Raw genomic sequence first — 22757 nt, 5'->3', positions numbered from 1 at the left:
TGCTTTGTTTGGTCAATCTTGTTTTTGAAGTGTGTGGCAAAGTCCTCGGCAAAGATGAGGGAGGTTGGAGGAGATAGTGGTGGGCGGAGGAGGGAGTTAAAATTTTGAATAGCTGTTTGGGGTTGTAAGATAGGGAAGATACGAGGGTTGTGAAGTAGGCCTGTTTAGCAGAGGTGAGGGCAGATTTGAAATCGAGTGATGCCTGTTTGAATGTGGTGAAGTCATCTTGCGAATTTGTTTTCTTCCAGCGCCGCTCTGCAATCCTGGACACTTGCCGGAGCTTTTTAGTGGTGTTGTTATGCCAGGGTTGTCTGTTGATACGTCGCATTCTGCCATGAACGAGAGGGGCAACCGCGTCAATAGCTGATGCGAGAGTGGCATTGTAGAAAGCAGTGGCGCTGTCTGTGTCATGGAGTGAGGATATGGATGCCAGTGGTAGAATAGAGTCACAGAGCGCGTGGGTGTCTAGGTGCGCAAGGCTTCTGCGGGGGTGCGCATGTTGCTGGACCTGGGTGCCTGGTGAGGAGGACAGGGATGAGAAAGTGAGTAGATGGTGGTCAGATAGAGGGAGAGGGGAGGTGGTGAAGTTAGAAAGAGAGCAGAGACGGGTGAAGACCAGGTCTAATGTGTGTCCGTCTGTGTTGGTGGCTGAGGAGGACCACTGAATAAGTCCAAAGGATGTAGTAAGGGACAGGAGTATGGAGGCTGCTGACTGAAGGGTATCAGTGGGGATGTTGAAGTCACCCATGATGATAGTGGGGGTGTCAGTTGAAAGAAAATGAAGACGCCAGGTAGAGAATTGGTCAATGAAGGCAGTGGTCGGGCCTGGAGGTCGGTATATGACAACCACTTGGAGGCTGGAGGGAGAGTAGATGCGGACACAGTGGACTTCAAAAGAGGGGAGGATTAGGGAGGGAAGAGGTGGGATTGGGTTGAAGGTGCAGTTGGAAGAAAGGAGAAGACCCACTCCTCCACCGTGTCTGTTGCCAGGGCGAGGAGACATGTTGCTGGACCTGGGTGCCTGGTGAGGAGGACAGAGATGAGAAAGTGAGTAGATGGTGGTCAGATAGAGGGAGAGGGGAGGTGGTGAAGTTAGAAAGAGAACAGAGACGGGTGAAGACCAGGTCTAATGTGTGTCCGTCTGTGTGGGTGGCTGAGGAGGACCACTGAGTAAGTCCAAAGGATGAAGTAAGGGACAGGAGTTTGGAGGCTGCTGACTGAAGGGTATCAGTGGGGATGTTGAAGTCGCCAGGTAGAGAATTGGTCAATGAAGGCAGTGGTCGGGCCTGGAGGTCGGTATATGACAACCACTTGGAGGATGGAGGGAGAGTAGATGCGGACAGAGTGCACTTCAAAAGAGGGGAGGATTAGGGAGGGAAGAGGTGGGATTGGGTTGAAAGTGCATTTGGAAGAAAGGAGACGATCCACTCCTCCACCGTGTCTGTTGCCAGGGCGAGGAGTGTGGGTGAAGTGGAGGCCGCCGTAACACAGCGCAGCAGGGGAGGCGGTGTCAGAGGATGTCAGCCATGTTTCTGTGAGGCCGAGGAAGGCAAGATTGCAAGAAAGAAGTCATGAATCACATGGAGCTTATTGCAGATGGAGCAGGCATTCCAAATTGCTCCCGAGAGAGGGAGCAGGGGGTTGGGTGTCAATGGCACAGGTTTTAAGTTGGAAAGATTGTGGTAGTTCTTATTAGATAGGGAGTGGTAGGAAGGGGTAGTAATGGGGGGTATGAGCTGTGGGGGTCCAGGATTGGGAGATATGTCACCAGCAGTGAGAAGCAGGGAAAGGGAGAGCAGATGGGAGGAGAGTGAGCAGCTTGTTTTATGTTTCATTCGGACAGATTTGAGATTGAGTAGTTCAGCAGAGGTCAGGTGGGGAGGGAAAAGGGAAGGCGAGATGATTACTTGGTTAGTGTGCTGGGGTTTGAGGATAGCGAAGGAGAGTGAGGATTAAAGGAGCAAATGTGAGGGCATTTGTAAACATGGTGAAGAAATAAGATAGGTTAAGAAAAGCTAAGTCCAATAAGAAGGGCTTACTCAGCAGACATACCCAAAAGAGACAGGTAGATAGTGTGGGGTCCTGAAGAACGGCGATCACGTGACAGAACTTAAAAAAATGGCCCTGATCAAGTTCTCTAGGGTCAGTATTTATGTAAGCCAAAGCCAGGAGCGGGTGAGAAATCCAAAAGTGGTGACGTGTTTCTAACATACTTTTCCTGATTGCTGCTCTCCTGGTTTTGACTTATAAATTGTAATGCAAAATAGTGACCAAATACTGATAACGTGAACGTGGCCTAAAAGGGCAGCAGGAAGCAGCTAAAAGCTTTATAAGCAGTTTCCAAAAGAAAAAAACATGAGGTCAATGTGGCAACAAGAAGCAGCACTGCTACCATATATGTACTGTCTGGTTGTAGCAGCACTACCGCACGAACACCGCTGCGTGTGACCGCAGCACACGGGCTCTGCCTGCCGCAGGCCACGTGACTAGGACCTCTCCCCACACGGCCGCCGCACGCCGTCAGACTGGCTCTGGCTCCCGGGTGAGCGGCTGGTCTAGTTCACAGTCTAGTTCGGTGACGTCACTTCCGGGGCACAGCCAGCGTGGGGGGGGGAGGGGGCAAATAGCCCAGACGAATGGTCAAGATGGCGGCCGCACAGTTAACGGACGAGGAGCTGATTAGAGAGCTAAAGCGCTCTGGCGTCATGCCGGGACCGGTCACGGAAAGCACCCGGCCGGTCTACCTGAAGAAACTCAAGAAGCTGCGAGAGGAACAAAGGCCCCGAGCCGGGAAAACGCGGCTACCACACAACAGCCCGGCGGTGGATGGCCACCACTCGGAGAGCCCGGGAGCCCGCTCGCTGCCCGGGGACGTGACGCTGCACAGGCGCGGCGGCCGGCACCACCAGCCAGCGGAGGCCGCGAAGCAGGCTCCTGTCGTGGGCTTCAGCTCGGATGAGTCGGATGCAGACTCTGCCCTGGGGGCGCATGGCGGGCGCCGGGAGAGGAGCAGCCCTCCGTCTGAGAGGAGCCCGGCCCGGCGGGACTGTGCGGACGAGGTAGACGGGCGGAAGGCGCCTGTCTGGTGGGGGGCGTGCAGGCTCCGGACGGAGGAGGAGGCGGCGGCGGCTAAGAGCAGGACAGTGAACGGCAGCCGCCTCTCCTGCAGGGACTACTCCGACTCCGACGAGGACAATGTGGAGCTGCTCCCGAGCCGCCGGAGCAGGCGGCCTGTGACCACACCGCCCCGGGACAACGGCATGGAGCGGAGCACGGCGGCCTGGGACAGGGACGAGTCCCCGGTGTCTCCTAGGCAGCGGCCCGCCGCCAGGCAGCCTCACTGCCCAGACATGGAGAAGAGCAACAACCACCTGGGGGCGGCGGACGGGCCCCGGCTCTACCTGACCGGCAACAACCATGCCAACCACAGCCCGTACACCAAGAAGAGGCTGCCCGAGCCCGAGGAGGCGCTGCTGCAGCAGTTCCGGGGCGGCGAGGGGTCCCCCAGCGCCGGCTTCAGTGCCCACTACCTGTCCATGATCCTGCTCACTGCCGCCTGCCTCTTCTTCCTGCTGCTGGCGCTCACCTACCTGGGACTGAGGGGCACTGGGAAGGCCAGCAGTAAGTATACCAGGGATGGCCCCTTACCATGTTCATAAACTTGCCAAGGGCCTCGTGTGCGGAGAAGATGATGGCATATCCCCTGCACTGCTGGCTCCTCCGCTTCTCCCCCATAGCCCTGGGATGCCAGCAGTTAATCAAGTGTTATTCTTACATCGGGGTTGTGTGGCTTTTGGTGCACTGTCTTGTGATTGCTGCAGCCAAACACCAGACTTGGTGATGAGGTATATGGCAGACCCAGAAGCCCAGTCATTGTCTGCTGTGATAATGGGTTGTAGACATGACATCACTGATGCAATACCTATAAACAAAGGGCTGTGGGGGCTTCAGCTCCCCCAATCACTCACTGGACCATGGTCTGACTTCACACCAGCACTCTCTGCAGACCAGTGTCCTGCCAGCTTCCTAGGCTGGCATTCTGAGTGTTTCTGACACAAGGCCCTATGACAACGTGGAAGCCTGTCTAGGGACCTGGAAATCGTGCTTAATGTTAGTAAATGCTGCATATTTTGTTATTGAATCATAAGGTTTCTGAACTTTAATATTTTTTTTATTTTTTTTTTATTGAAACCATCTAAGGGTATGTTTCCACGGTCGGTATTTGCTGCGGATTGGACGCTGTGTATGTGTACAGCCGCAGCGTCCAGATGTTACAGCATAGTGGAAGGGAATTTTATGAAATCCCATCTCCACTATGTGTTCAAAGACGCAGGTGGCAGACCTGTGTATACGCACATGCGACATGTCTATTTATCTTGCGGAGACGTACAGGCTCCGCAAGATAGCAGTCTATAGGGTAAGGTGATTCCGTATGGTTCAATGAACACATGTGGAATCACCGCTCATACAAAAGCCAGCAGCGCTTTGGACGGAGCAGTCACGTGCCACGTCCAAAGCTCTGCTGGATAGGGCCCATGGAAACATACTATAAGTATATCGGAACACACACTCTTGTACATGTACCCTTTTGTCCATCTTTTCGGTTTTTATTTTTTTTTGTTTGCTTTCTAAGGCTAGGTTCACATTGCAGATGGCCAAACCTCCGCCATATTTTGTCATATTGACCGTCAAGTCACTTCAAATATGATGTGGTCCCTATTATAAAAAATTCAATAATGTTGTATATATGCCCCCATCCTGACCTGTAAGAGAAGAGAAATAACTTATACTCACCTGCGGAGCGGTCTAGTCCGAGGGGCGTCGCATGTCTTGGTCCGGCGCCTCCCATCTTGTGATGCTATCCTCCTGCTTGCTTTGTGTCAGTGACACGTTCCTGCTTCATCCACACAGGCTCCCCGGCATCACGCTCCTGCACAAGCACACTTATCTGCCCTGTTGAGGGCAGAGCAATGTACTGCAGGCATCGGGAAAGGTCAGAGAGGACCAACACCTGCGCACTGCAGTACTTTTCTCTGCCATCAACAGGGCAGATAAGTGTGCTTGTGCAGGAGCGTGATGCCGGGGAGCCTGTGAAGCAAGCAGGAGGGTGGCATCGCAAGAACATGGGAGGTGCCAGACCAGGACCTGCAACACGCACCTGACTGCCCCGCAGGGCAGTATAATAAACCTTATTTTTCTTATCTTTCCGGTTGGACCGGTGGCTTATCTACAGCAATAGGCTACTTTCACATTAGCGGTTTTTAGCGGTGTTTCGTGCCCAATAGAAACGCATACAAAAAACGCATCATGCATTCTGCATGCGTTTGCGTTTTTAGGTGCATGCGTTTTTAACCTGTTTCTAGCCATGTTAACTCTTAAAACGCTTGCGTTTTGTAACGCAGGCGTGCGCATGTGCCTGCGTTCCCATTGACTGTAATGCATTATCTTGTCCCATTCTGTGCGCATGCGTTTTTTTTACGCCGTTGGACGAACCTAAAAATGCAACAGGTTGCGTCTGGCACACACCTTAACAAAACGCATGTGCACAAACGCATATGAGCTAGACCATGCGCACGCCATGTTAAACATAGGTACACATGCGCATGGACACGCACGATGCGCTGCGCAAAAAAGCTAATGTTAAACCAGCCTTATAGAATGCTGTAGGTAAGCCTTTAAAGGCAGTGGCCGCATCTTATATCGGCTAAACCTGGTGACGGGTTCCTTTTAACTTCATTTTCCTCCCATCTAGTGTGATTGACAGCTCCTCAGTGTCCCTTCTGCTGGTGAGATCTCGCACTGCTCAATACAAGCTGCAGCTGTCAGTCTTGACGGGAATTTTCATTCTATAGCTGGCCTCAAAGTGCTCATGTTTTAACAGGGTTATTTCTTATTGTAGCTCCCTGACTTGATGCAGATTCCCAAGCAGACCCGTCTTCTGCCACTAACAGCCGCATGTGGAGCAGAGCTCCACTAAAGGCTTTTAACTTGTAAAATGCTGCTGTCCATTTTATATTGGCATTTACACCGTGCTCGCGCCTCTCTGAATCAATCATGGGGCCGATGGGTTGCCATGATGGCAGGTGGTCTGCTGAAGATCCCCGTACCTGTAATGTTTGTTCGGTGAACTACAGCTTCTGCCTTGTGTTCATACACACAAACCTGCAATCATCCAATCGCTTTTGCGAAGTCCTTTAAGGGCACTAACAAATACAGTGAAGGTAAAGAAATAAATGTCTTTAAAAACCTGAAGAAGAAACATTTTTTCCCCCATTAAATATATAAAAAAGTGGTATAATTACGTCCAATCTATCATGAAATAACCAAATCTGTTAACTCTGTAATGACAATTAAAATGCCACAACTGCAACTTTTTCTTTGACTGCCACAACAGCACAAACATGCAGTAAGAGGCAATCAAAACACTATCTACTACAAAATTCTATCCATTAAAAGTTGACTCGGGTTGCAAAATGTTCTTACACTACTCTATTAACAGAAATTTTAATACATTATTGGTCTCAGAATATCGTAATACACAAGCAAATTATTTTTTCAACACTTGCAGTTTGGCACTCGGTTAACGTGTGCTGGTAGTTGAAATGCCCCTGTGCGTGCCTCTGTTTAATGTAGTTTATGGACCTGCGCACATGTCAAGGATTCTATACATTGGCACAATAATGGCTTCTGCTGAGTCTCAAATTTTGTAATACATGATTGTGGGCTATAATGGTATTTCTTACAGGTTCTCTATCAATCCGTGGCAGCTATTAAAATCTTGTGACTGGCTCAGATCTGTGTGTGGAACAGGCTAAGCTCTGATCACTGTTTTTCAGCCTTTTAGATGGTGCTGTCAACGTGACAGCATTTATATTTAGTTGTCATTGTGTGTACCAACTCCCATAGATGTGCTATGCTGGGAGCTTGCTTTAGGTCCCCATTGCTGCCTTTTGGGTACTTCTAAGAAGCAAAGCCACAGTCATATGAAACATAATTTTCGCTATATACTTCAATCGCTTTTACTGTATACTACAATAAAGGATCACAGGTTCCAGTTCCCTTAAGCGGCTACAGGATAAAGTGATTAAAAAAAAGTTTAAGGGGTGAACTGACTTTAAGGCTATGTGCCCACGATGCGATTTTTTAAGCGTTTTTGCTGCGATTTTCGGCACGAAAACGCAGCGAAAACGTTTAAAAATCGTGTACAAAACGCCCCCCATGCATTCCTATGGCATTCCGCATATGCTGTGCTAATGCTGCACTTTTTTCCGCGGCGGAAACGCATTGCGGAAAACGCAGCATGGTCATTCTTTTGTGCGGAATCGCAAAGAATTGCCGCGATTCCGCACCCATAGGAATGCATGAGAATCGCTTACTTCCCGCATGTGGCTATGCCCACCATGCGGGAAGTTAAGCGTCTCGTGGGGTTGGTACCCACGGTGTGGAGGAGAGGAGACTGTCCTCCAGGCCCTGGGTACCATACCCCTGTAAAAAAAGAATAAAAAAATAAAAAATCGGGGTATATTTACCTTCCGACGTCCCGCGCTGCATTCCCGGCCTAAGCGTTCCTAGTAATGCCTTGCGGCAAGGTCCTGTGATGACGTGGTCTCGCGAGATCTCTATAGCAACGCGAGACCGCTATAGTAACGCGAGACCAACGTCATCACAGGTCTCGCAAGGCATTACTAGGAACGCTATGGCCCGGGATGGCAGCGTGGGACGTCGGAAGGTAAATATACCCAGATTTTTTTTTTTTTTTTTTTTTTTTTTACATTTTATCTTTTACTATTGATGCCGCATAGGCGGCCTCAATAGTAAAAAGCTGCTCACACTCGTCAAACACTGTTTGACGAGTGTGACCAACCTGTCAATCACTTTCCAAGCGATGCTTCAAATCGCTTGGAAAGTGCTTGAGAAAATCGCGAACAGAATCGCGGTGAAATCGCACAGAAAAAAACGCGCGATTTCTGGGAAGGAGTCCGGTTTTTAGTGTGCGTTTTAAAACGCTACGTGGGCCCATAGCCTAAAACTATTTCTTTGTTATAAATAAAAAAAAAATTGCTTTTGCCGCTTATGTAAATTTGATCAATCAAATAAAATTAACCTGTACTTTAAATGCTGTAAAGAGCATTGAAATTCCCTCTGCAAATTTATTCTTGTTTGGCAGGGTGTAAATGTAAAGGGCCTGTCACACTAAGCGATATCGCTAGCAATATCGCTATAACTGGTGACATAGCGATATTGCTAGCGATATCGCTGTGTGTGATACTTACCTCCGACCGGCTCCCCCGCTGGTTATCGCTGATCGCGCGAGAACGTCCTGGCCTGTTTCTCGTCGTCAGCTTCCTGCGGCGCTTCCTGCTGTGAAGACGAGCGACGCGTGGAGCCGGGCGGGAGGACGCAGGATCGCCTGGTGTGACAGGTAAGTAGCGACCCCCGTCCCCAGCGATGTCGCTAGTGAGATCTGCCTGTGTGGCAGCTCACTAGTGACCACTTAGCGATGCACCAGCGATCCTGACCGCGTCATATCGCTGGTCGGGATCACTGGTACATCGCTAAGTGTGACAGTACCTTAAGTTTACACTTATTGTAGCTGACTTGCTGCTTGTGGGCAGATGTTTAAGGCTGCGTGCACACGCTGCGGATTCCGCTGCGTTTCCGCAGCGGTTTCGGCCGCTGCGGACCCGCAGCAGTTTTAGCTGCGGTGTACAGTACCATTCAAATGAATGGGAATAAAAAACCGCTGTGCCGACGCGGAAAAATCCGCGTGGATTTGCTGCGGTTTTGAATCCGCAGAAAGAATTGCATGTCAATTCTTTCTGCGGAAACCGCTGCGGGTTCCTATCTCCACCATTGTGGAGATAGTGAATCCGCAGGACCAAACCGCAGGCAAAACCGCAGATAATCCGCAGGTCTTTGGACCTGCGGATTATCTGCGGTTTTTGCAAAATCCGTGCGGATTAATCCGCAGCGGATTCTGCAGCGTGTGCACGTACCCTTAATATTTTGGACAAGTGTCTTCTGTGTTTACACAACAAATTAAGGAAACTTTACCTGTGGAAGCCACCCCACAGCCACGTCTCTGCCTGTTCCAGTCTTTAGTTTACAGCTCTGCTGCAGTGATGTCCTGTCTACAACATGTGACCACTGCAGTTAATCACTAGCCTCCGCTACGGTATGCATTCAACTTTATCATCTGAGGCCAGCGGTTGGAGCAGCAGGGACTGTTAAATACTCTTTGGTTTTGTCATTTAAAGCATTAGGTGTATGTGACACTATTTTTCTCATGAAAACTGATAACACTGCTAAATGACAAAATATAAAATTTAGGTTGTATAAACCTTACATTAATGCTAAAATTATTTCCTTTTTTTTCTCTCTCCCCTTTTTACTTAGTAAGAAGTACTGATGATCTACCTAGTGATGTAAGTATGTTACATTTCTTCTTAAAAATCTGTATAGCAGGAGTTAAGTTTTGGTGTTGATACCACATTGTCAGATGAAACCAATCCCGACAGCCTTAGTAAAATTTTAAAACGGCACTTCAATCTGGGACACTCTGTGGCCTATCAGAGATGCTGTATAAGCTATAAATGTCTGATGGGTGGAAGTTCTAGAAAGGTATCCTCGTATGCAGGTTTCTCGATCATGTTTTACTATTCCCATAAACTAAAATTAAGATGGCCTCTGTAAATGGCCACCTTTTACACCTAGTTTGCTCCTTGCTAATGTGCCACACAAGGGTCAGTAGACCCCCATTCTGCCAATATATATGGGTCTCGGAGATGGCTGCACAAAAAAATAATTTGCTATCTGGCATGGGGAAACACCTGTGAGCAGGTTGTGCACTCGTGATTTACATTGTTTTACATTTTATTATGCAAGAGCACAATTTTTTTTTTTTTTTTTTTTTTTTTTCTCACCCATTTCATTAGAGTACTGTGAATTCACAGCATTAAGCATCAGAATAGTTAGAGGTCGGTGAGATATGACTGGTGTGTCGTTTACTGTACATATTTAGCTAACAACTTAAAAATAATCGGGACCCACGTCATTTTTCTTAATACCCAGCTGAGGGAAAGCGGACCGCTGGGGGTTGTTGTTGTAGTCGTCCTCTCCTTGTCCTCCTCCATCTCCTTGTCCTCCTCCATCTCCGACTGAATACTCTCATCAGCTGCAGCCTGCTCTGCTATTAACAGTCGAATATAACCCTCAACATTTTCGGCAGTGCAGGGGAGAATTAGTGGTCTTCAGCACCCTGTGCCGGGGAACAGCACTAACGGAACCACTGCTTCCCTGGCGCAGTTACATGTGGTACTGGTGTGGCAACAGTGTGCTGCACAAGTATTACACAGATACTTTTCTCCAGTACCGCTTTCTAGTACATGAAAATATCAGGATGTGTGAAATCAGCCTTAGTGAGAGCCATGTCTACAGAGCAGCTTGCTGTTCTGGCTCAGAAAAGCATACAAAGTGTAGGAGCCTCCTGATATCCATATATGTAAAGGCCCCGTCACACTAAGCGACGAGATCGCTGATTTTGTGACACATCAGCGATTTCGCCAGCGAGATCGCTGTGGGTGACGGGGATCAGCGACCGGCCCCCCTGCCGGTTGTCGATGATCATGCTCAGGCGGCCTGGGCGGTTTTTCGAACGCTGGTCTCCCGCTGCCCAGTGCGCATCGCTGCGTGTGGCAGCGAGAGATCAGCGACACTGGTTGCTAATGTAAACGTCGGGTATCCAGGAGCCGCGCGGCTCCTAGATACCTGATGTTTACCTTGGAAACCAGCGTGTATGCCGGTTACCAAGGTAAACAGCGGGTATCCAGGAGTCGTGCGTGTTGAGCTCATTTTCGGGTTTGCTTCTGACTGGTGAGGGTTATGGAGCTGGCTGTGCTGACAGAGGAGTAGTGAGTTCTCTATCTGGACTCCCTCTGTTGGTGAAGGGAGGTAATGAAGCTGATCTAAATGGCAGAGACCGGCCACCTGAGGAGGAGGACTGCGATTGGACATCAGGAGTTTCTGATTGGATTTAAGGCAGCCGACTCCCTAGTTTCTTGCTGGTGATTTTTCCTGACTGTGGCTTCTGGTTTCCAGTTTGGTTCCTGCCTTCCTAAAGCTAAGTTTTCTCTGCTATTGTTCATGAGTTTTTGTCTGGTTTACTTAGTTTTTGTGTAAAGCCAGCCCTGGCTGGGACTGGGCTGAATCCCCATTTTATCTCTGATCAGTTGATCTCTTTTGCTCTGTCTTCAGAATATACCTGAGTGCTGATATAGTGATTTGAAGTCTAGCGACTTCAGGGCCTTTTTCTATCAGACGAGTTGGACATTCTTTTTGGCAGGGTTTTTTGTGTGATTGCAGTCAGCAGCTTTTCTTTCCTGTCCTTTCTAGTTAGTGAGGGCCCCATCGTTTGCCAGCCTATCTTTCTATCTGTGTCTGTGTTTTCATCTTGTTTCACCGACAATACATGTTGGGGGCTGCCTATTGCTTTGGGGTCTGCTCTGTGGCAGTTTAGATTTTCCCTTTCTTTTGGCTTTAGTTCTCCGGCCGTGACGAGGCATCTAGGACCACCGTAGGCACGCTCCACGGCTACTGATAGTTGTTGTGGATAGTATCAGGGGTCTGCAATCCGCTAGTTACCAACCTCTTCGGTTTTCTGGGCTTAGCTTGCTTTTTGTTTATTCCTCCTTTGTGACTCATTCATAACACGCGCGGCTCCTGGATACCAGACGTTTACAATTAGAAACCAGCGTCGCTGGTCCTGATCGCTGGGGCTGAGTAACGATGTCCCAGCGATCCCATCATGTCGGATCGCTGGGACGTCGTTTAGTGTGACGGGGCCTTTAGTAGGGCATTTAGACAGGGGATGTCTCGGGGGTAGATTGGTTTACTTGTGAGTAGAAAACTGATGTGCTTCTGCAATCAAAAGGACTAAGATGTTGCTTTGGTCTCGTTGAACATTGCATATTTACAGAATATGCTATAAATGTCTGATATGCAAGTCCTTCCTCTAAGATGCTCACTCCAATATGAGGCTGATCCATTACCTGACATAGATGTGAATAGAGACCTGAGCTTGGATGTTGGTTGAGAGATCTTTTATGTAGTTAGAAGAGGGTCCAAAGTAAAGCTGTGCTGTATTTATAGCTTATTCAAAGTGGTACTAGCTATTTACATCTTTCAATCTATATATTTAAGTATGCTGTGTCAAATTTGTAAGCTAATAAATGCAATGAGCTATGCTTTTGTTTTAAAGATGGGATAGATGCACTAAAAGTGCCAATGAATGTTCAAACAACATTTTTAGAGTTCTGTTACCTGTCTTTTGCCTTAATTCACTTAGTAACATTGGTCTAAAGCCAGGATCACAGTACTGTGTGTGATGTGAAACTCCCACAAGTCTCTCACATCAGTACATGCAGCTCCGGTCCTGAGTGCCGGTGGCAGCGCCGGGTATTGATGCGAGAGACTTGTGAGTTTCTCGCATCACAAACGGTAGTGTGCATCCTGGCCTAATAGTCACACTGTAAGCATATTGAACAATGTTCGGCTGCATATTGTCGTCTCTGGGTGTTTTTTGATGTTTCATATTTTGTTTCAGAAAGCTGAAAAAAATCTCATGAATGCACTCCATAAGCTACATGACAAGTTGTCAAAAAGAGCAGGTAAGATTATTCAAAAAAGTTTGACAAGTACTTGATTTAGCTGTCATTTATTGGCCACTGAACAGTCAATTTCACTCATTGCTTAGAATTGTATACAATATTTCCCCCCCCCCCTCCAGTTGTCCAGTATACATGTAGATCTGTAGAGAAGTTTCTATGTAAATGATAAGTCTGTCAGTTTAATTTTAGGCTGGTACTGAAATTCGTCTTGTGGCACTTGTGCTGCATTATAATACCTTTTTACTGTGTTAATAATGCGCTTGAGGTTATCCTGATACTACACTGCTCAAAAAAAATAAAGGGAGCACTCAAATAACACATCCTAGATCTGAATGAATGAAATATTCTCATTGAATACTTCTGTAAAATCAATGGAAATCAAATTTATTAACCAATGGAGGCCTGGATTTGGAGTCCCACACAAAATTAAAGTAGAATGTAATGTCCTTTTGAAACAAGTCAAAATGATGCTCAGTAGTGTGTGTGGCGCCTCCACGTGCCTGTATGACCTCCCTACAATGCCTGGGCATGCTCCTGATGAGGCGGCGGATGGTCTCCTGGTGGATCTCCTCCCAGACCTGAACTAAAGCATCCGCCATCTCCTGGACAGTCTGTGGTGCAACGTGATGTTGGTGGATGGAGCGAGACATGATGTCCCAGATGTGCTCAATTGGATTCAGGTCTAGGAAACGGTCAGGCCAGTCCATAGCTTCAATGCCTTCATCTTGCAGGGACTGCTGACACATTCCAGCCACATGAGGTCTGGCATTGTCCTGCATTAGGAGGAACCCAGGACCAACCGCACCAGCATATGGTCTCAAGGGGTCTGAGGATCTCCACTTGGTACTTACTGGAAGTCAGGCTACCTCTGGCGAGCACGCTGTACGGCCCTCCAAAGAAATGCCACCCCACACACCATTACTGACCCACTGCCAAAACCGGTCATGCTGAAGGATGTTGCAGATCGCTCTCCACAGCATCTCAAGACTGTCACATCTTTCACATGTGCTCAGTATGAACCTGCTTTCATCTGTGAAGAACACAGGATGCCAGTGGTGAATTTGCCAATCCTGGTGTTCTGTGGCAAATGCCAAGCATCCTGCACGGTGTTGGGCTGTGAGCACAACCCCCATCTGTGGACGTCGGGTACTCAGACCATCCTCATGGAGTCAGTTTCTAACAGTTTTTGCAGACACATGCACATTTGTGGCCTGCTGGAGGTCATTTTGCAGGGCTCTGGCAGTGTTCCTCCTGTTCCTCCTTGCACAAAGGCGGAGGTAGCGGTCCTAATGCTGGGTTGTTGCCCTCCTACAGCCCCCTCCACGTCTCCTGGTGTACTGGCCTGTCTCCTGGTATCGCCTCCGGACACTAAGCTGACGGACACAGCAAACCTTGCCACAGCTCGCATTGATGTGCCATCCTGGATGAGCTGCACTACCTGAGCCACTTGTGTGGGTTGTAGAGTCCGTCTCGTGCTACCACGAATGTGAAAGCACAACCAACATTCAAAAGTGACCAAAACATCAGCCAGAAAGCATTGGTACTGAGATGTGGTCTGTGGTCCCCACCTGGAGAACCGCTCCTTTATTGAGGATTAGCTGAAGAGCCCGGCGCTGCCCGGGCATAGTAACTAACTGTGGTTAGTTATAGCAAATTATAATTATCCTCCATCCCATAGTCCTGTGCCCATATACCCATCATACATATCCACGATCCCATAGGCCCGTGCCCATATATCCATCATACATATCCTCCATCCCATAGTCGAGTGCCCATATACCCATCACACATCCTCCATCCCATAGTCAACCATTATGACATCATAATGAGCGGCGGGGCTTGCAACCTATGATGACATCAACGTTGCCATGGCAACCATTGTGCCATGAGGGGCGGGGCTTGATACACACTTTTTATCCCCATTATGTAGATGGGGCAAAATTGTTTGGTGAATTGGAACGCGCGGGGTTAAAATATTTCGCCTCACAACATAGCTTAGGACACTCTCGGGGTCCAGACGTGACTGACAAATTTTGTGGCTGTAGCTGCGACGGTGCGGATGCCTATCCCATCCATCCATCCAGCCATCTATCCACACCCACATTGAGCTTTATATATTAGATGTCTAGATAATTGCCAATTTCCATCTGTCTATTCCATTTGCACAACAGCATGTGAATCAGTGTTGTTTCCCAAGTGGACAGTTTGATTTCACAGAAGCTTGAATTACTTGGAGTTATATTCTGTTTTAAGTGTCCCTTTAATTTTTTTGAGCAGTGTATATAAAAAAAAAATCCACCGATGGCGCCGCCAACACCGGATACATTTTTTTTTTTTTTTTTCTTCTCTAGCAAGATGCCTGCGCAATAGCAGTTATCAGATCACCTCTATATACACTAATAGCTGCTACTGTGCAGGCTCCATTTTAAAATGGATTTTTTTTTTTTAACCTCGCGTATTTACTGTTGGTGATGTACTAAATGTACAGGAGGCTTTTTTTGCAGTAAGTGCTATATACCCTTTGCCACGACAGCACCCACTGGAGGTATTGGATCCGTTCCATTTGGAACGGGAAACCCAACAGAAAGATAAAAGGGGGCGGTCCGCCTTCCCTCAGTTTTGGTTTCCTGTTCCCAGGGAACCTCAGGATATCCTTCAGGAAGACATACCTGGGCCAAAGGCACGCCGCCTGTGCGGTATCCACGAGAACGGCAGGGGCTGCGGTCCAGAGGTAGCGTCGGGGGAGGTTCCGTTAGATGGCTCCCCCCTCTTCTGACGGATGGGGGGTGATGACCGGGTCTGGGAATGGCCGCCCGGTCTCACCTAGGAGCGCTCCAGGTGGCACCAAGCTCGCAGGGGCCACTGCTGCAGGAGGCAGCGGTGGCGGCAGCGTGGGGAGAGGCGCAGGCCGCACACAAAGGCGGTGGTGGTGCGGTAGCCGGCCGGCGCGGATGCTCCAAAGCCCCGGAAGTAATGGGTGATCTCCAGGGGAAGTATACCCTCCAGCAGGCCAAACATAAAGAATGCGCTTTATGCACTCAGCCTCTCCCTGACTCCTACCCCAAATAGCTCTGTAAGCAATGCACCAGAGAAACTAGGCCAGGGTCGGCAGTGTCATCAAAGGACATTCGGGCCATAATTAGGGAGGAGATACAGGCTATCACCCGTGCCAGTACTCCCTCAGACTAGTAGCAAAAAACAAGTGACCCTCAGAGTCAGAGGAAGAACGGGATAATCTCTGATTCCTCACTCACATCGTCATCAGACATTGAGGGACGATCATGTTTTCCCCTGGATAGTGTGGATAACCTAGTCAAATCCGTGAGGAACACAGTCTACTAGTAGAGGACGCAGGCTTATTGGCGGGCCCGCTAGACCGTAAAGCGGAGTCATCATTAAAAAGGTCTTGGGAGTCTACCACAGGCATTTTTAAGCCAGCAGTAGCCAGCACATGCACCGCCAGGTCTATGCTCGTGTGGTTGGACCAATTAAATCAACAAATCGAGCAGAAGGTGTCTAGGGAAAAACTACGGGCCGCTATTCCATTAGAGGGGCGGCGGCCTTCATGGCCAATGCATCGGCAGACACCCTGCGGCTGGCAGCAAGATCGGCTGGTCTTGTAAACAACGCCAGGAGGGCACTATGGATGAAAAGCTGGAAGGGTAGACGCGCAATCAAAATCGAAGATTTGCGCAACCCTGTGTGAGGGTGAGTTTCTCTTTGGGAAAGCCCTAGATGACATACTCGCCAAAGCGTAAGAAAGGAAGAAGGCCTTCCCTGATTCTTCTATCCCTTTCTACAGGAGAACCTTTAAAAGGCGGCCGTTTGGGAGGAGACAAGCAGACAGATCAACTAAATGGCCCGCAAAGGAAGAGAAGCAAAAGGGTAGCATGTTTAGAGGTTCAACATTCAGAAAGGAAAATAAATACTGAAAAAATCAGAACTCCCCCCCCCCCCCCCCCCCCCCCCCCCAGGAGGGGCTAGACTAAAAAATTCTTCAAAATGGGAATGAATAACTTCAAGTCCCTGGATTCTAAGTATACCGTATATACTCGAGTATAAGTCGACTCGAGTATAAGCCTAGGGTGGGAAATGCACCATAGATTATTCCCCCATATGCTGCCCCCATAAGAAGCTCCTTAGATTGTTCCCCCATATGCTGCCCCCATGCTGCTGCTGCATGTAAAAATAAAAAAAAATGACATACTCGCCTCTCCGTCGCTGGGTGTCAGATACTCGCCTGTCCTGCGTCCATGGCTGCTCACCGCTATCTGCCATGTCATCAGTCAGTGACGTTCAGACTGCAGGGGGCGCGGCGCGCACTAATCACGTCACCGCGCCCTCTGCTGTCTGAAGTCACTGACTGATGACAGACAGCAGCAAGCAGCCATGGACGCAGGACAGGTGAGTATTGCTATACTTATCCGTCCTGACGCTGTGTCTTGAGCCCCCAGCTTCTCTGCGCTCTTCCTGCCTTCAGCGGTCACATGGTACCGCTCATTAAAACTCATGAATATGCGGGTTCCAAAGTGCTGGCAGAGGTGATGGCCTATCTTCGTCAGAAAGACACTCTAATCGTGCCTTACCTAGATGACTTCCTAATTATCGGGAACTCGATCACCCAGTGTACCAGACGTGTGGCTGACGCAGTCTCATCTTTACAGGATCTAGGCTGGATCATCAACTTCCAGAAGTCCAGACTCGTTTCGCATTCCCTTCATATGTTCTTAGGGTTCCAGTTAGACCCCACAACCCAGAGATGTCTACTCCCTCAGGTAAAGATTACGCTCACAAAAGGAAAGGTGGAGGCAGCCATAAATAGACCACGTATGTCTCTGAGAGGGGCAATGTCTCTATTGGGGTCGCTCACTTCCTGTGCCCCGGCAGTCCGGTGGGCCCATTATCACATCCGCACTCTGCAGCATCAGATCCTCCAAGAGGACAGGCGACATAGTGGTCACCTCGAGAGCAAGATAACCTTATCACAGGATGTCTTGGCTTCTCTGGAATGGCTAGAGGATAACCATCTGTCCACAGGAGTCCCATGGGTTATAGTACCATCTTGTATCCTAACCACCGACGCTAGCCCCCAAGGCTGGGGAGCCCATATGGGGAATAGCTTTTGTCAAGGAAGGTGGAATAGAGATGAACTGGGCTACTCATCTAATTTAAAAGAACTGGCGGAGGTGTATTATGCTCTGCTCCATTTTCTTCCACAGCTCCAACAGAAGCATGTCAGGATCTTATCGGACAACACCACTACAGTGGCCTACATAAACAGACAGGGAGGTACTCGATCAAAGACTTTGATGTCTTCTTCGGGAAGTATCTTAAACTTAGCCAAAAGCTTTTTGTTGTCCCTCTCGGCCCTCCATATCAGGGGAGAGAACAACGAAGAGGCAGACTTCTTAAGCCGACACACACTTCGGCAAGGGGAGTGGTGCCTTAATCGCCGCATCTTCATGTACATAGTAGCTCTATGGGGGCAACCTCAGGTGGACCTCTTTGCCACGAGAGAGAACAGACAGATAAAAGCATTTGCCTCCCTGTCCCCGTCAGATCATCCAGACATACTGGATGCCCTCCAGGTCTCATGGAAATTCAACCTGGCATATGCCTTCCCTCCGATAATCCTCCTACCACAGGTCATTCGGAAGATCAGAGAGGACAAGGCGAGAGTAATTTTGATAGCACCATTTTGGCCCAAGAGACCGTGGTTCTCATGGCTACGAACCATGTCTGTGTCAGATCCTTGGGTTCTCCCTTCTAATCTCAACCTACTCTCTCAAGGCCCTTTTTTCCACCCCCAAGGGGACAACTTACACTTGATGGCATGGAATTTGAAAGGCAGCTACTAAGATCAAGAGGGTTTTCTGAAACACTGATTGCTACGCTCCTACAGAGTAGGAAGCAGTCCACTACCCAGATTTATGCAAGAATATGGAAAAAATTCCTGCAGTTTCATACAGCTCCTTATACCACAGAAATTCCGATAGTTCCTATCTTGGAATTTCAACAGGAAGGGAAGGACTTGGGCCTGGCTGTTAACACGCTAAAAGTCTAAGTGTCCGCATTAGGGGCACTGTACAGCCACAATATAGCGGGAAATAAGTGGATATCACGATTTATTACAGCTTGCGAACGAATGACTCCGGTTCACATACCTGCAATCCCTGCATGGGACTTAAATCTGGTCTTAGACGCCCTTATGGAAGACACTATATCCCTGAAATGCTTGTCACTCAAGACGGCCCTCTTAGTAGCACTAACGTCTGCTAGGAGAGTGAGTGATATCCAAGCTCTATCCATAGACCCACCCTTATTTCAGATATACCAGGATAGGTTAATATCAAAACCAGACCCCTCATACCTGCCTAAGGTATCAACAAAATTCCATAGATCTCAAGAAATACTCCTCCCGACCTTCTTTGGAGATCCCTCCACTCCAGAGGAGCAGAAATTCCACACCTTGGATGTTAGAAGAACTGTCCTAAAATATATTGAGAGGTCCAGGAGCTGGAGGCAGTGTAGGGCTCTGTTCATATCTTTTCAGGGCTGTAAAAAAAGGGTACGGAGTCACGAAGAGCACCATATCCCGATGGATCAGGGATGCCATTCGCTTAGCCTACTCCGTGAAAAATGAAGATCCTCTGGAGAACATCAGAGCACATTCCACCAGAGCAGTGGCAGCCTCCTGGGCTGAGAGGGGAGATGTTCCAATTGAAGCCATATGTAAGGCAGCAATTTGGTCAACCCCCTCTACCTTCTATAATCACTATAGACTTGATCTTTCATCAACTTCTGACCTAAGCTTTGTCAGGACTGTCCTTGGCATGGTGGTCCCACCCAGGTGATGGTCTCTGGAATCTCTCCAGTGGGTGCTGTCGTGGCAAAGGGTAAAAAGCCGGATTACTTACCGGTAATACTCTTTTAATGAGTGGACTCATTAAAAGAGCATTACTGGTAAGTAATCTGGCTTATTCATTATGTAAACTAGGGGGCAGGCCAGTGAGGGGTCAGTTACCTGTCAGCATTCCTCATTATGAATACCTAATCAGAGCACCACAAGCTGATTTTGACACCCGGCACTCAGTATAGGAACGGTGCTCGCATAAAAGCACAGTCTGCCTGTTTTGTGCACTTTTTGAAAAAGAAAACTGCTGAACGGAGGCCAGACTGAGTCCAGAGTTACTCTGCTGCCTCATCATAGTGAATGGATCCCTGGGGGTTTCATCTGAATCGCGTTACTCGGAGATTTAGATGGAAACCCCGATGTAAGTGCTCAGCGTAGATCGCCAGATAAATGCGATCCCATACGTTATGTAAAATATTCCCAATAAAACCTTCAGCTCAATCCACAAAGAAAAGAATGTCCCCTCTCAGGCCTGCCAATGGAAATATAGCTGGTTTCCACATTATTGTGGTATCACAAAGGCTCTGGAAAAGCGCTATGGCTCCTCGCTCCCCAAAAGAAATCCAGTTAATTCTGCTCTCCCAAATCCAAATGTCCCCCTCCCTTTTGAGCCACAGTGTGCCTAAATGACATTTAGTGTCCACATGTTTGACATTTCTGTAGTGATGAGAGCCTGCCTAACAGGTGCATGTCTCCAGAAGCGCAAGCTGTGCTCGCCACACATGTAGATTTATTTTACCTGAGGAGTCTAGTTTCTAAAATGGTGTCACTTGTGGGGGGTTTCCTCTGTTTAGGCACATCAGTGGCAGTCCAAACTCAACATGGTGTCCAATAATTCCAGCAAATTTTACATTCAAAGTCAAATGGCCCTCCTTCTCTTCTGAGCCCTGCCGTGCTCCCAAACAGTTTTTTTTTTCCCTCACACGTTTTGTTTTAGTTGGCCCCTCTAGTGAACACCATTAAAAAAAGATAAACAAGTATTATTTTAAACAAGCATTTTTTTTAAATGCTGCATCATACCGCCAAGCAAAAATTGGAATAAAGCACAATCAAAAAGACTGATGTAAGTAAACATTGCACCGCTGAAAGCCCCCCAAATTTTGCAACAAAAAACTGGGAATTTATTGACTCACGTATAATCCTAGGGTGGAAAATGCAGCAGCTACTGGTAAATTTCAAAAATAAAAATGGATACCGATAAAATTAAAATTGAGACATCAGTAGGTTAAATGTTTTTGAATATCCATATTGAACCATTAGCTCCATACAGTTCATGATGGCCCCATAAGATGCTCCATAGATTATGGCCCCAAAAGATGCTCCATTGATTATTCCTCCATATGCTGCCGCTGCTAAAAAAAAAAAAAAAAAAAAAAAAAAACTCGCCTCTGTCGCTGGGGGCCAGGTGTCGGGGCCCTGAGCAGGTGGGGACACTGGCATGCTGTGGGGGCCTGGTGCCAGTGTCACCGCTGGCTCAGGGTCTCGGCACCTGAGAGATTCTCCTGTCCCTGGTCCACTGCTGCTGCTCTGTCTTCCGGGTGCGCTGTCTTCCGGGTCCTCTGTCAGTGAAGTTCAGGCAGCAGACTGTGCTGTGCGCACTAACTCCGTAAGCGCGACCTCTGACCTGAACATCACAGCCAGAGGACGCGGAGGACAGAACAGCGAAGGACCGGGGACAGGTGAATATTACATATACTTACCCCCTCCTGGCGCAGACTCTGAAGCCCCGCTTCTCCTGGGCTCGGGCTCCTTCCTTCAGCGGTCACGTGGTACCACTCATTAAAGTCATGAATATGACCCCCTGGCTCGTGTATAAGGGCCCCGTTACATGTAACAATGTCCCAGCGATCCCATCAACGATCCGACGTGGATGGGATCGCTGGGACATTGTTAGCTGATTGCTGGTGACCTGTCATACACACTCACCAGCGATCAGGACCTGCGAGTAAGCTGGTATAAAAGGTAAACAGCGGCTTTCTAAGAGTCCCGCGGCTTCTAGATACCCGCTCTTTACATTGGAAACCAGCGTGCAGCGTCGCTGATAGTTGCTCTCCCGCTGCCACACGCAGTGATGTGCGCTGGCCAGCAGGAGACCAACGATCAAAAAACGGCCCAGGACGATCCTGCACGATCAGCGATACCCGGCGGGGGGGCGGTCGCTGATACATGTCACACACAGTGATATCGCTGGCGAGATCACTGGCGTCACAATCAGCGATCTCGCTGGCGATATCGCTGTGTGTGACGGGACCCTAAGCCGAGAGGGGGACTTTCAGCCCAGAAAAATGGGCTGAAAATCTCGGCTTATACGTGAGTATAATACAGTATGTAAACGCCAAAACATACAACTTTTTTTTATCGTTGCAATCATACTGACACCCAAAATAAATCTGCCTTATCAATTTTACCACAGAGCAACATAAGCTGCGCAACCCCCACCCAAAACAATTTCCTGAATTTTCTGGTTTTTGTTCTTTTCTCCTCCCAAAAATCGTAATAGAAAGCAATCAAAAAAAGTTGTGCCTGAAAATGGTACCAATAAAAATGTCAACTCGTCCTGCACAAAAACAAACCCTCATATGACTCTATGGGCCAAAATATGGAAAAATTATAGCTCTTAAAATATAGTTGTGCTTTTTTGCAATAAAAAGCATCTTTTAGTGTGACAGCAGCCAAATATAAAAACCTGATATAAATCTGGTACCGTTGTAATTGCACCAAGCCGAAGAATAAATCCACCTAGTCACTTATACTGCACAAGGAACTGCGTAGAAAATAAAACCAATTCTTCACCTGCTGTTAATTTTTTTTTTTTTTTTTTTTTCATTCTGCCTCCCAAAGATCGCACTAATGCTTGGCACATATTTATCCTGCACTCTGCGCTGAGCGCATGTGTCAAGGTTTCTGTCAAAATCTCTGGAATATGTGGTTCAGATGCAACTCCTGGAGAAAGATTCCCTATGAGGCACTGTGGACACTGCCTGCGATTCGGGAGTGTCCTGTCTTTTTAGGATTGCATAAAAATGCTGTCAGCCACAGTTTTGTTCACTTCTGAAAAGGACACCGCTGAAAGAGGCCTAACGGAGTCCAGAGTAACTGCTGCCTCATTATATAGTGACAGGATCTCGAGGGGGGGGGGGGCGCTTTCATCTGAATCACGTCACTTGGAGATTTAGATG

General features: G+C 48.3%; 1 protein-coding gene across 1 annotated transcript in view; it reads left to right on the top strand.

The window, feature by feature from the left end:
• Nucleotides 1-2606: 2606 nt before the first annotated feature.
• The window catches only part of LEMD3 (LEM domain containing 3), a 116874-nt gene continuing 96723 nt past the window's right edge, over nucleotides 2607-22757 (top strand). The window contains exons 1-3 of the mRNA XM_073555446.1: nucleotides 2607-3621; nucleotides 9397-9425; nucleotides 12602-12665. Of these exons, the coding sequence (XP_073411547.1) occupies nucleotides 2637-3621; nucleotides 9397-9425; nucleotides 12602-12665 (1078 nt within the window). The 5' untranslated portion in view covers nucleotides 2607-2636. The remainder of the gene's footprint in view (nucleotides 3622-9396; nucleotides 9426-12601; nucleotides 12666-22757) is intronic.

Source organism: Dendrobates tinctorius, unplaced genomic scaffold (genome assembly GCF_039654945.1).
Source record: "Dendrobates tinctorius isolate UK_male_01 unplaced genomic scaffold, ASM3965494v1 ptg000224l, whole genome shotgun sequence".
In the NCBI taxonomy this organism is placed as follows: Eukaryota; Metazoa; Chordata; class Amphibia; order Anura; family Dendrobatidae; genus Dendrobates; species Dendrobates tinctorius.
The sequence above is the reverse complement of the archived record's forward strand: the minus strand, read 5'-3'. Positions and strand labels throughout refer to the sequence as shown.